This window comes from Solanum tuberosum, unplaced genomic scaffold (assembly GCF_000226075.1).
Source record: "Solanum tuberosum cultivar DM 1-3 516 R44 unplaced genomic scaffold, SolTub_3.0 scf00189, whole genome shotgun sequence".
NCBI lineage: Eukaryota > Viridiplantae > Streptophyta > Magnoliopsida > Solanales > Solanaceae > Solanum > Solanum tuberosum.
The window spans coordinates 609,310-623,974 of record NW_006239113.1 but is presented as its reverse complement, the minus strand read 5'-3'; the positions used below and the strand labels follow the sequence as shown (position 1 = coordinate 623,974).

Genomic DNA, 14,665 nt, shown 5'->3' with positions numbered 1-14,665 from the left:
ATTATATATAAAATAAGTTCGGGGGGTAATAGGACCTTAGTAAATGTTAGGTGTGTCTCAGGGATTTGGGCATAGGCTGGGTGGGTACTTATGCATTTTCCCTTTAAAATATAATTAAATTTAAAATTTTCATTATCCAACACTAATATTTAAATAAAATAAAATTTATGTTAAAATAAATAAATAATTTTTATTACCAGTTCCTTTATTTAACGGAGAGATTCTTAGGAAGGTGGCCAATTTGATTAAAGTATTTTTGATAGAATTATTCTTACTATTCACCGAGGCGGCATATCGGTTGGTTCGATTTTAAAGTTTATTGGTTTGACTTATCGGTTATCAGTTTGTAATCATTAAGAACCATTAAAATATTGACTTATCGATTTATCGGTTATTGATCGTTATCGGTTTGGTTATCGATTTAACCGTTAAGATTTGACAGAAAAAATAAATAATTTAAAATCACTTAGAAACATGGTGACAAACCAAATAAACCATGCACATGAGTTGATAGATTATATCTTGCTAAAAACAACACCAACACATTGTAGAATTAATAACTGAAAATTTGAGACTGCCAGAAATAAAAATATGAAACTAAATCCTAAGTCAAGAAGTTTATATACTGAATGATATAAATATAATTTATTAATTTACTATTGGGTTAACATTTAACCTGTTAAGAGAAAACCTCAAACCGTTAAGAATGATAACCCGATAATAGAAAAAATTAAAACCGTTATCAAACAGCCGTTAAATCAATAGCCCAATACCGATAAATCAATATCTTTTTTTTTATTCAAATTATCGATTTTGATTCGATTTTGAATAGCCCTACCTGACATAGAGTATAAAAATGTATTAAACTAGTCTATTTTAGATCTAGACTTTGATAAACCAATTGAAACTTCACTTTTTAATAGATGTGTCTTTGCGATTTCGATTTTAGTCTAGAAATATTTGTGTCTTATTATCAGAACAGGGCCCGTCTCACCCGATGTTGGGGCCCCCAAAATCAAAAATTGACCCACGCACCAGATGTTAAGCACTGGGCGTGAGGTGGGATGTTAAAAGAATGACAAAAGTCCCACATCAGTGGTTAATGAGATGGGTGGACTCCTTATAAGGCTTGGATAATCCTCCTCCCTTTGAGCTAGCTTTTGGGGTGTGAGTTAGGCCTAAAACCTAATTTAACATGGTATCAGAGCAGGGCCCGTCTCACCCGATGTTGGGGCCCCCAAAAATCAAAATTGCCCACGCACCAGATGTTAAGCACTGGGCGTGAGGTGGGGTGTTAAAGAATGACAAAAGTCCCACATCAGTGGTTAATGAGATGGGTGGACTCCTTATAAGGCTTGGATAATCCTCCTCCCTTTGAGCTAGCTTTTGGGGTGTGAGTTAGGCCTAAGACCTAATTTAACACTTATCCAAAAATAATATAATACAACTTTGAAGTGTGAACTGCATCCAACTATCGAAATAATTTTATATAGCTTTTCTTATGGTGAGTTGGTATTTAAAATTATAAAACGAGACCTCGATTCCATTAGTTTTTCATAAAATATGATAAGCCAAAATAATCAATAATCAACTGAAGAAATTGATATTAAATGGTTGCATAAATCGATGAATAATTCGTACTCTAATATAATGCAACTGTTAACTTCATCCAGCCGTTGATACCATTATTTTATTTTTGGTTATTTGAATTTAAAATGATAAAATTAATGGAATCTTAACATCAGCACATTCTATTGGGGGAAGTGGTTTTGTATACTTACAAATTTTTTGAAATTTTTTTATGGTTGTTTTATAAGAGATTTTTACTTTTACGAATAAGAGATGAAAAAGACAATTTGCTTCTATCCAAAAAATCTCACTAGAAACATTAGATTTGTTTTTTATTAAAATTTTAAAACGCGCAACATAATAAACTGTATTGAGCACGAAATAGACGGAAAAAAAACCCATAATTTTCACCTTAAAAAATTGCACTAGACTTTTGAAATAAGACCAAAAAGTAACATAAACTACAAAATATATACTTTTCAAATGTGAGATCCAATTAAATAATTTTTTTTCTTATCTTTCCCCGTTCCAATTAAATTTAACATTTAGAGTTTGGAAAATATCCGATATAAAAATAAAATAAAATTAGACACGCACTTTATCGTTAAATTACTCATAGCTAACAAATATTTTTGATAATTCGTCACTGAATAGGATTAACGACGAATTTTATTATTTGGCTATTGAATTCGTCTATTGCTAATTCGTTTACTTAAAGGACCAAAAAATTGTTTTTCGATACTTAAAGGACTATTTTGAGCCTACTAATAAAGATAAAGGGATCAATTTTGTCATTTTGTGTTGTTGTATGGCCATATATTCAAGCTAGTCTTCATTAGCTTTAAGTTTTATTGTTAGCTCTCTCAGAAATCACATAATTTCCTTGTTATTTTTCATGGTTCTATCAGCTTGGAAGTAAAGAAAAAAGGTAAATATTTTTTCTAGTTTTCTCTTTGTAATTCATTTAACATGTATTTATTGATTTGATAGAAATATTTTCAAAGGCAAATAAAGTAATATCCCCTTTTTGTTTTTATTTGTGTGGATTACATACATAAAAATTATATTTTTGACTTGATAATTATAGAACGTATATATGTGTTGGATGATCCCAGTTGTGTTCTAGATTAAATATAAACTGATTTTGAAATACTAATACTTTTAAAGTTATTAACTACTAATCATCAGAAAATAAATAAAAACTTTATATATTTTTCTTTGTACCAAACACAAACTAAGGTCAGAAATTCATATATTTTTCTTCGTACCAAACACGGACTAAGATCTCTTATGGAAACCTATACATAACAAGTTTATGTAGATATAGATCTTGGCATTAGATCTTAATATATCATTATACAGGTGAGGGAAGTTTTTGTAACCCCTCTATATTTACTGGTTTTATTTTCAATAAAAGTACTTTTTTTTAAAAAATATATAAAAAAAAAATCTCGTCTCTCTAGTTTATATTATGGTCTAAACTCTTGAAAATTTATTTGTGTATTTGTGCACTGCTTTGAGTAAGTTATCAAGTCTGGTCAATGTAAGATATTTTGACATGTTAAGATAAATTTAGGAGCTCGTAGATTAGAAACTGAGCGAGAAAGTCACAATTTTATTAAAATTTTATATTTTCGGCTGACTTATCTTGGTGGGAATAGACAAGTGTATCATGTCCACTTTTCGGATCGTAACATTAAGTATGGTCATTGTAAGATATTTTGATATGTTAAGATAAATCTAAGAGTTTGTCATAGAGTTATGGATTCGATATAATATAATAACTTTTATTAAAATCTAGTATTTATCTAGAATCAAATAAATTACCATGTGTCGAATTCAAAACTCATAAATTCAATTGTTAACATTCTTTACTCTTGCTCCTTGCAGTTCCTTTTACTTGTGTTGTGTTTCTAATTTTTGTTCTTATTTAAATGTGCATGTGATTAGTTGAAACATCAATCCTGTGGAAATTGAATCTGGCATAAATGGAAAAAGAAAAATGGGTTAGAAGAAGAAGAAAGGAATGCCTACCATTTGAGGAAGAAAGAAGAAGAATCAGGGATCTTATTGGTGATTTCTTGAATGGCTTGAAGAAAATAAAGAATGAATTCATTGCTTCAAAATGGGATGACATTGAAGTGCTAAGAATGGAATTGAGATTCTTAAAAACATTTGTCCTGTTTGGGAATTCGAATTTGGATGGCTTTGATTACAAGATAGACCATAATATAGAAAAGTTCCATTCTCTAACTGATTTTATTTTCAATGAAGATGAATTTATCCTAGCCAAATACAACATGGATAGTCTTACGCCTTACCTGCTGAAAGAAATCAAAAGTTATTTGAGATTGGAGAATGTAGCCATGATGACTGAGGAAAATATGTTTGAATATATGGACAGCCTCCTCAAGAACCTCCATGATCTACCAAAGTATTCTTCTGATTTGCTTCTACCCCTCATGAGTGAATACAAGATTCTTCGGCAAGTATGCAGACATCTCAGACATTTCTATGAGTTGGAATGCAACAAAATTACAACAACAAAATTTCTCTATGCTCGGTACCAAATGACAGTTGATAGAGTAACACAATTCTGTTTTGATCTTTGGACTGGAAAGTATAAAAACTATACTTTCTTTGATAACTATGCCATCTATCGATGCTCTTCCGAGATCACTTTTCTACTCATCGACATAATCCCTCTCGAGCTAGAGGTTCTATACATTTGTACTTCTAAGCTCATCAAAGAATCAAGGTCAAAAGAACTAGAAAGATGTGTTAAGCAAATCTTAAAAGCATCTCCAAGGATTCTTCAAAACTATCTGATTCTTCTCCAACAAGGCATGGCAGGTGCACTTGCTGTCAATTATGCACCAACTCAAACAATTAATGTCATGATCGAGTTCCTGTTGATCTTTCTCACTGATATACCAAAGCGATTTATCCATCATGAAAAATTGAACGATATGTTGGCACATGTTGGAGTACTTACAAGGAAAATAACTATTTTGGTGACCAAGATGTTGGAGGAGAGCTCTGAGAATAATATCAATGAAGCGGACTTTTCAGCTTCAGACTTTTTGCAAGAAATTGAACAAATGAAGGGAGATATCAGACAGATTTTTTTAAAATCCCCGGAGTCATCTCAACTTCGTTTTCCTATGAATGATGGTTTCCTCTTCATGAATCTTCTACTCAGACATTTAAATGATTTACTCATTTCCAATGCTTATTCAGTTTCTATCATAAAAAAAGAAATTGGGATGGTGAAACAAAGCCTTGAATTCCTAAGATCATCTTTTGGGAAAGTCAAAAAAACTAGTGGAGTAGTCAAAGATTGTTGGTTGCATGCTTTAGATGTGGCATATGAGGCAGAACATGTCATTAATTCCATTCTTGTCAGAGATAAAGCTCTCTCGCATCTCATCTTCTCACTTCCGAATGTCATTGATAAGATCAATCTTATCGTGGCACAAGTCACCACTTTACAGCTGGAGGATAACAATGGGGATCACCACCTCCTTGATGCAAAGTCTTCCGAAGAGACAATTGAGTCAACCTCATCATCTTTTGTTGAGGTAACAGTAGGTCATGAGGAAGAAGAAGCCCGGATCATCTGCCAGCTCCTTGATGAACACGAATCCGAGCTTGATGTCATTTCGATTGTCGGAATGCCAGGACTCGGTAAAACTACTCTGGCCAACAAAGTGTATAAAAATACATTAGTTGCTACTCATTTCAATGTCCGTGCTTGGTGCACTGTTTCACAAAAGTATAACAAGTCAAAGGTGCTGCGGGGGATTCTTCAGCAAGTAACTGTCTCGGAAAAAAAAGAAAGTGAGGATGACCTTGCTGAAAATCTACGAAGAGCACTACTCGATAAAAGGTACCTTATCGTCTTGGATGATGTGTGGGATATTGAAACAGGGGAGATGTTAATAGCATGTTTTCCAAAGGTTAAGAGAGGAAATAGAATTATCTTAACCAGCCGAAGTAGTAAGGTAGGTTTGCAAGTCAAATGCCATAGTGATCCTCTCCACCTTCAACTTTTAACACCTGAAAAAAGTTGGGATTTATTCGTAAAAAAGGTATTTGGAGATGAAGGAAGCTGCCCTGCTGAACTGTCAGAAGTTGGACACCAAATAGTTGAGAAATGTCAAGGACTTCCCTTGGCTATTGTTTTGATTGCTGGAGTAATTGTTAGAGGAAAGAAAAAGGAAAAAGATTTGTGGCTTCAGATTGAACATAATCTGGATTCCTTTATTTCTTCAAACAACAATTTGCAGATGATGAAGGTTATGCAATTAAGTTATGACCATTTACCATACCACCTGAAGCCGTTGTTGCTTTACTTCGCAAGATCTCAAAAGAACAAACGAACTCCAGTCTCTACATTGATGCAGTTGTGGATGGCCGAAGGGTTGGTGGATCATGATAGTTCAGAGGAAGTAACTCAAAGTTACTTGGATGCTTTAATCTCCAGTAGCCTGATAATGGTTGATCATATCCCCTCCGAGAGTGTTTTGATGATGTCTGCAATAATCAAGGTTTGCTATATGCATGATGTTGTGCACGATTTTTGTTCAGTAAAAGCGAAAAAGGAAAAGTTTTTCAAGTTAATCAATTCAGGTGATCCATTTCATGCTTCGGATTTCCTACACCGTCGTCTAACCATTCATACTGATGACAGCCCAATCCACAAAAGATGTGTTTTGTTCAATTCTAATAAATGTTCAGGTGGTAGTAAGCATCTCATATCTTTGACAGTGAGTGGCTGGCTTGATTACTCCAGTTACATCTGTCACACAAGACACATGAGACTTGTTAGAGTGTTGCAACTGGATGGCATTGTTCTGGAAGATTCTTTAATGGAAGAAATAGGCTCCCTATTTCATTTGAGGTTCTTAAGAATTCAGACTAGTATAAAAACTATCCCAGTGTCGTGGGTGAACCTCCAGAATCTGGAAACTCTGTTGATCAATACAGAAATAACCATGGTATTACTGCCCAGAATATTGGAACTGTCAAAGCTGAAATATGTGAGCATTGACCAGAGTTCTTTCTTTGACGAAGAGGATGCAGACGAAAGTAGAATATTGGAAGCTGAGAATTCAAAGCTGACAAATTTATCCCATGTTGATATCTCGTATTCTGAAGGCACGAATGATGCTCTGAAGAAGTTCCCAAATCTTCAACACCTTCAGTGCACCATCAGGATACCCAAGGATCATCCTACACATGGCGATTGGTTTCCCAAGTTTGATGTCCTTAACAAACTTGAATCACTCTTTGCAGAATACCACAACCCATGGAACGATTATGTTTATCCCAATGAATATCACTTCCCTAGCAGCTTGAAAGAGTTGCGGTTGTATAATTTTCTCGTGAGACCTGCTTTGTTGTCAGCAATCGCGGAATTGCCTCAGCTTGAAATTCTGGAGTTTGTAGAGTCTAATTTCGTGGAGGATAAGTGGGATGCAAGTGAGGACATCTATCGAAGTCTTAAGATTTTGAGTTTGGTATTAGCCAAATTATCAGAATGGGAAGTTGATAGGGAAACTTTTCCCAAGCTTGAGGAATTAATACTAGAAAATTGTTACGAGCTTACGGAGATCCCTTCTGTATTTGGGGATATAGACACTTTAAAGTCTATTCAAGTGGTTCAAAGTAAGCGTGAGGTTGGAGATTCAGCCATGGAAATTAAGAAAGATGTGGCAGCTTACACAGGAGAGGACAGACTTCATGTCCATATATCAGATGTGTATGAATAAGAAGAGGATGAAACAGAGGTAATTAATTTCTTACATCTTCACCCCTGCCTAATTCATTCGTTTTAATTATTTAATCGTGTGTTTGTTTTCATATCATCATCATGTATACATCTTTGAGTTCAATTTTTACTAAACGGTATAAGCACTTTCTGTTGGATGGCAATACAAGCCTGTCGTGGCCTCTGTTTTCTGAAATACTGAAATAGAAAAATGACCTCAATTGGCATCTATGCCCTCCAACTTTGGTTGAACAAGTAGACACGTGTTTTCTATGTTGCATCATTTGTGGAATTTCGCATCCTACACGTGTGTATATTTGTTCAATTTTATATAAGCTTAAGTGTCTACAAGGAATAGATGCGAGTATTAATGCATTTGCAGTCTCAGTTCATCTGATTACTAGTTTTTTTTCATTTCGTGGTTTTGGAGATGTTTTAAATTAATATTTTGAGTGTTTTCTTTCATGTAAACTGTGTATTGCTTCGCCCCTCATTAGTAATTTGTTTTATTTGCAGTAAAGCGTTGGAAATTTAGACATTGCAGATGGCTAGTAGGATAGTGAGACGGTACGCAAGGCGGGGTGTTATAGTAGCTGATTTGAACTTGGTTTAGAGATCGAAGGAGATTATTGGGTAATGCCAACATCCTGCTTATGGCAAGGCCACGAGAGGCTGGAGTTGCCCTTGCTTGGTGGAGTTAGTTAAGAAATAAAGTTGTGTCTTTGCTCTCAGCTATATCTTTTGGCATGATAGAGCACTCTTCTTTCTCATTTGCTTTTTTATTTTGTCTATAATGTTATAGTTGATGTTGAGATAACTCTGTTTTTTCATTGTTAAAACAGGTTTTTATGGTCTATTGTTAAAACAGTTTTATGGTCATTTCAAAGATCATTAGCAGTTTACTAGATATTTTTGTCCACCTTTCTTGACTTGGCAATTTTTTTTTAAGCCAAACCCGCTATAACCATTTTATTAATCCAACCTACTAAACAAAAATTATACCATGTAACTTAATATGCAATATCATACAAAATTATAGTACTATACATAATGTGTCAATCTTGTATAATACTAGTATATAAAAGGTGCATGCTTATACACAAATATAGGCTAAACCTGGTATAATGTCATAGTCTCTCTGTCTGGTTTCAATTTGTTTGTCTGGTTTTGATTTGATGAAGAGTTTAAGAAAGTAAAAAAGATTTTAGAATTTTGTAGTTTTAAACTAAAAATGGGTAGAATATACCAAAATGTCGCTTAATCTCTTGATCTTAAATATCACGTGAACAATTGAAATTAAAGAATTACCAAAAAAAATTATTTTAAAAACAAATTAAAATAGAAAAAAAGATAAACAAATTAAAATAAAAAATAGTATTAAATGACATTCATTACAAAAAAAATATCTCCGCAAATCCAACCCGCCAATTTGCCATCACTACGTCCAACTAAGTTGGCTCTCAAGTCTCAACTTCACTTAAATCTTGTGTGGTCCACTTCAAGAGTATTATTATTATTATTATTATTATTATTATTATGAGTTGTGATATTGACAAAAGAATGTGAGGATATCTATGATGGTTATCACTTATCACCAAGTTGTTGAAGCCATGAAAGATGAGGAAAACAAAAAGCCTTAGCTGCCATCCATTATAAATGAAGTGATCATTTAATTTATTCCTTTCACAATTATATTTCTCCCCAAAGTTTTAAATAAATATATTTGAAATGATGACAAAAAGAATTAAAAACCATGATCTCTAAATGAGAAAAACTCATCTTGTGCTTTGCTAATTCAATGATAGTGAGTCTTCTTCTTTTTTTTTTTTTTTTTTTTTTTTGCATCCCATAAATTCTTTTATCCTCAGATTCATTATTTTGTGTTGAGACATTATAGGAAGGCAATGATGACAATATGGTGAAAAAATAAAAATAAAAAAAACCTTCTTATAATTAATTCTAGAAAAATATAATTATAACAACAACTACATATTCAGTGAAGTGATCCCACGAATGGAGTCTAGGAAAGGTAGAGTATATATATGCAGACCTTACTACTACCTCGTGTAGATAGAGAAATTGTTTCCGAAAGACCCTCTATTCAAATACAGCAAATCCAAACATATAGCATCATCATAACAACTAAATAGTGCAAAGCCTACACGAATGGAACAAGAGCAACGCAATAGTGCGATAATCGAAACATTATAAATAAAATACAGACACGGTGATTGATATCAAAATCAAGAACTATGATAATATGGCTAGTACAACGACAAATACCAATAAGCCTAAACCTTCGAAAATTAAGACAACAACTTTAAATCTACTTATCTTCTGTCCTAATATACAACTTCCACACGATTCTATCTAATGTCATTGATAAATATTGGAGTAAATTCGTTTCCCAATTTGCGATACCAACTTTTTGGGAACTATTCTCTTTGGATCTCCACTTCTTTTGCAAGGAAGCAAATTTGCTCCCCCTCTTTTGTGTTAGTCAAATGTATGTAGTAGGATTATGTCAAGATTAAACTAAAAAGAGAAAAAAATTAAATTACAACCATTTAGCCTAGTTCACTAATATATTGTCCTTTTTTATCCTAGGTCGTATAGCTTCAAAATGTGTTATTAAAATCTTAAATAATTCAGAAGGATACAAATATAACTTGTATTTCTCAGTTTCTCTGTTATAATTTATTTAGTCTCAAAGAGAATGATATATTTTTAGATGTAATAACAATTTAATTTTAAAACATCCCTTTTATCCTTAATATAATGATTTACAACCACAAAACATCTATTATTTATTAAATCTCTTATTGTTATATTTATATATATTAGGAAAAAGGCATAAATTGCTCCCTAAACATGTACCAAAAAGTCACTTACACACTTTAACTAATGGGACGACCTATTACACACCTTAAGTACATAAAAATGTATTTAATTCCCCCTTCCGTCACCCAACTCAGGGCGCGTCTCGCTCCACATAGTTGAGCGCGTCAACACGCTAATAAAGTCATTTTTGTTTATTTTTTTAATTAAAAAAATCCAATCCAACGGTTATATTCCCATTCTCTTCTTATAACCCACCCACCCGACCCTGATGAAGGAACCCTAATTTTTCACCTGAAAAATCTAGAGCCCAAATTGAATTCAAACATAGTTCAAAATTCCTTATTTTGAATCAAAGGTAAATCTTTTTCACTATTATTCATTCATCTCTTTTCCATTTTGATTCATTCCTCTCTTTTTCATTTTGATTTGTTTCTATCTATTTTGTAATTTTTTTGAATGTTTAGTTGTTTGATTCACTGTAATTCTTATTAAGGTGCTACAATGGCTCGAAAAAACTTGACTAGGCTCTGTTTGCAAGAGGAAGATCATGAATTGGAAGAGGTGCGATGCAAACATGGATTTGTTTTGCCTTTGCTGACCTCTTGGACCCCAAGAAATCCTAGTAGAAGATATTGGGATTGTCCTTACTATGGGGTAAGTTAATCTTTTTTACGAGTTGAATGATTCGTTTTGTTGTTTCAAGAGCCATAGAATGATTCGTTTTGTTTTTAAGAATGTTAGATCATGCGATTTTTGGCTTTGGAAGGATGATTATATTGATCCAAGATCCAAATTTGTGATTCCCACGTTGTTGGGAAGAATTGCTGAACTTGAACATAGTGTTGAATCTTCTCGAAAAGTTGAAACTTCAGAAAAGGAAGTCAGCAAGCCTACTAAGTCGACCAAATCTATGAAAAGCAAAATAGATATGAACAAGATAGAGTAAAAAATGGACAATTTCGATGATGATTTAATTTGAAGAAGATGAAAGCAGTTGAAAAGGAATGGAAAAACAAATTGGCCAATTGTCCAAGAAAAGGGAGAAACAACTTTGGATTGCTCTATTGTGTGTTTGTATTTTAGGTGTAAGTTTAGTATTTCAAAGAGTATTGTTTCTGAAAGGAGAAGGAGATTCAAGGAGATTGTCATGATCTCTTCTTGTACCAAAAATTTGTAATATTGTGTTAAACTTGTAAGGCTTTGTGTAATGAAAAGATGTTAGTTGAATTTATTTGTGTAATGAAGTTGCATTTGTGTAATGAAAATTTTGCAAGGCTTCCCTTATCTTAATTTGTCTCATTTATGTTGACAAGTATTTGATTTTGTATTTGGGCATAAATTATACATTTAGTGTCTACAACTATCTGCTCAACTGTCTAAACTATACGTTTGTGTAGCCACTACTAAAGTAGTCACTAATTGCCCTCCATAAACACAGAAACCATCAACTAAAAGAGAAGTAATATTGTTACATAAATAGACATCCATAATTGCATAATCATTAATCAAAATAGAAGTTAATAGCTGTCAAAGCAGTTACATAATCAAACACCACAAAATAAAATGCAGTCACAGCTGCCAATTCATTGTCTTAAATATAAGAAAACTAAATAGGAATAAAGTGCATGGGATCCCTAAAGTGCATTGCATTGTCTATCAACCAAAAAAACATAATGTCTACATTGCATTACCAACAGAAATCTACCAAAACAAGTTAGATTGCATTAGAGCTCTCTTGGCTCAAATGTACAGCCTTAGACCTAGTCTTCATTTGTTTTCTTCCCCTCATCTATTCAAGTTGGCTTGAGGTCATAGCTTGTTTACCCTTCCATTTCACACCACATGTTGGTTTATGCCCAAGATCTCCAGTGACAACTGCTGTCACATTTCTAATTTTTTTACTAGGCATTCTAGGCTGTTTAAATGAATATAAATAATCTTAATTTGAGATTAAAGAAAAAATAATAAATGATATTTAAGTATAGAAATAGGAAACTTACATTAATAATAGTAGTACCACTTTGTGTGTGCAGTACACCAATTCCAACCATTCTTGTTCTGCTAGCAACACTATCCTAAAAAAATAACAAAATATTCAGTAAAGCAATTTATTTAAAACTTATAGATGAAGTAAATAAAGGAAACTATATCACCTTTTTTGTTGAACCCTTTGGTCTACTCCTTCCTCATCCAGTTGGAGCATTAGGTGTTGCTCTTGGGCCAGCAGCTGATGTTGGTGCAAAAGCAGGTGTTGCTCTTGGGCCAGCAGGGCCAGCAGTTTGTGTTGATGTTAGTGCAGCAGCAGGGCCAGAAGGAGGTCTTGAACTTGGTCCAGCAACAGGTCTTGAACTTGGTCCAGCAGTAAAGCTTGTGCCAGATGCAGGTGCACCAAGAGGACACTTTCTTTTATTGTGACCTTTGTTATGAAAAGTGTTGTATGACATCTTAATCCCTCTTTTGGATAATTATCCTATTTTACAAGTTTCACTTTGCTCTTTCTTCATTTTCTTGCCAGGCCTTTCTGGCATCTTCCTAACATGAGGTTGTATCACAGAAATGTTTTGTGATTCTGGCCACATTTTCATATTCATAACTGCTGAATGAAGTAGTTATATGTGTTCATGTATGTTTCTCTGTTATACCAATGAGAAATGTAGTTGATTGGGTCCAATTTTCTATGGTGAAGAGCAGCTATTGCATGAGGACATGGTATGCCTTTCAACATCTATGCTCTACAACTACATGTTTGCCTTTGAATATCTACAACATGTCTGTATGGTCCATGAAGTACCTCATACCTTGTATCTGAATTCCATTCAATGCTGCATTTCATAGACTCAGCTGTGTTTTATTGTAGAACCTTCATTGCCATTGGAGAAATGTCACAAATCCAAGTATTGCAAAACTCTCTCATCTGCCCTATTCTTTTCATCATTTTCACCCTAATTTCTTCAAGCATTGTAATTATAGTCTTATGCCTTGCTGCTAATATCTATGAATTGAAACATTCAGCCATGTTATTGTCTACAACATCACATTTTGAGGTAAAACTAAAGTAAAGCTTTGCTCCATCTTTTAGGATTATAATACAACAAGTGATCAACTATCTTATGGCCCAACCTTTTCATATAACTAATGTCATCCTGTAACTCAGCCTCAAAAGTAGACCTTGCACACCTCCAGAAATATTTATTTCTCTAAATACCTCTCCATCTCTTTGACCAGCTAGCAAGAATGTGTCTAGCACACATTTTATGCTCAACATTTGACAAATGATCAGTTATGGCAATTTCAAGACCCTATAAGAAAATTCAAGACATGAAATTAAGAAACTAAGAAACTAAGACATTTATAAATAAATTCAAGACATGAAATAAATCAAAAAACCAATAAGTATTCTAACCTTTTACATATCTGATATGATTGTGATGTGTGTACCATCTCCCAACTGAAGATCTTCCTTTAGAAGTTTGACAAATTAAGCCCAAGTAAACTTATTTTCAACTTCAACTATTGCCCAAGCCAGTGGCAGCATTTGATTGTTCTCATCCTTACAAATAACAATCAATAATTGACCTTTAGATACTCTCTTTAGAAAACAACAATCCAAACCAATGCACTTTCTACAACCAGCCAAGAAAGACTTCTTCATTGCATCAAAACATATGTAGAAGCCTTGAAACATTTTTCTACCATTTTCAAATGTTTCCTCATGAAGTTTGACTACACATGTACTACTTGGATTAGTTCTTAGCAACTCATCTTTGTAGTTCAAAATCCTCCCAAACTCAAGAACATAGCCACTCATTAGCTCCTGTAATACTTTGTTTCTTGTTCTCCTACACACTGTTCTTTCAACATATAAATTCAATTTTTTTTAATAAGCCCTTGTAACTCAAAGATTCTAATGTCAGGTTGTTCATTTATCCTTTCATTGTAGTGACTAGATAAGAACTTGCTATTACAAAGCTTGTTCCTATTAATAGGATCACATTTGTGAACTGGATTGTTTGTCCTAGAATCAAAGCTAGCAAATAAAACCCAAGGGCAACCAACTGTACACCTAACACTTACCCTTGTTGGTTCATTAATATGTATTTCAATTGCAACATGTTCAGCAACAACATATTTGGTAACAGCAGATCTAAACTCATTAACACTTTCAACTACAAGACCCAATTTTCACACTATTTTCTGTGAAGATGAATCAAATACAACTCTATTCATCTTCTTTCTCCTTCTTGGCTTAACTCTCTCTCTCTTTGTTGAACCTCCTCTCATTCATCATCACTGAAAGCATTTGGATCTGTTTCAAAACTGGCAACTTCATCTGAGGGATAATAAGGCTCATCACCAACTAGCTTGTCTTCTAAGTTATTTCTATTACCACATGTAGATTCATCATACCCAATATTTGGCCTTTTTTCTGTTCCTAACTTGGCATGATCAGGCAATTGAGCTTTTTCTGCCCTTTTCCTTCTC

The 14,665-nt window shown here is 33.5% G+C and overlaps 1 protein-coding gene across 4 annotated transcripts; it reads left to right on the top strand.

Annotated features, from left to right (window-relative positions):
* The first annotated feature begins 2,372 nt into the window (after window positions 1–2,372).
* Window positions 2,373–8,016, top strand: LOC102589574 (putative late blight resistance protein homolog R1A-3). Of its 4 annotated transcripts, none has more exons than XM_015312155.1 (4): window positions 2,376–2,494; window positions 3,518–3,571; window positions 3,870–7,361; window positions 7,859–8,016. In XM_015312155.1, the coding sequence occupies exon 3, from the start codon at window positions 3,870–3,872 to the stop codon at window positions 7,341–7,343; it is 3,474 nt and encodes a 1,157-aa protein (XP_015167641.1). In that variant the 5' UTR covers window positions 2,376–2,494; window positions 3,518–3,571; the 3' UTR covers window positions 7,344–7,361; window positions 7,859–8,016. The 4 variants fall into 4 exon arrangements, with proteins under 4 accessions (XP_015167639.1, XP_006355088.1, XP_015167641.1 ...); XM_015312154.1 differs by having other exon boundaries at window positions 2,376–2,497; window positions 3,520–3,571; XM_015312153.1 differs by having other exon boundaries at window positions 2,373–2,494; window positions 3,518–7,361.
* Window positions 8,017–14,665: the final 6,649 nt, after the last annotated feature.

What these genes read in the sequence shown, in the direction of transcription:
- LOC102589574 (XM_015312153.1), top strand. Translation starts at nt 3,558, where the DNA reads ATGGAAAAAGAAAAATGGGTTAGAAGAAGAAGAAAGGAATGCCTACCA.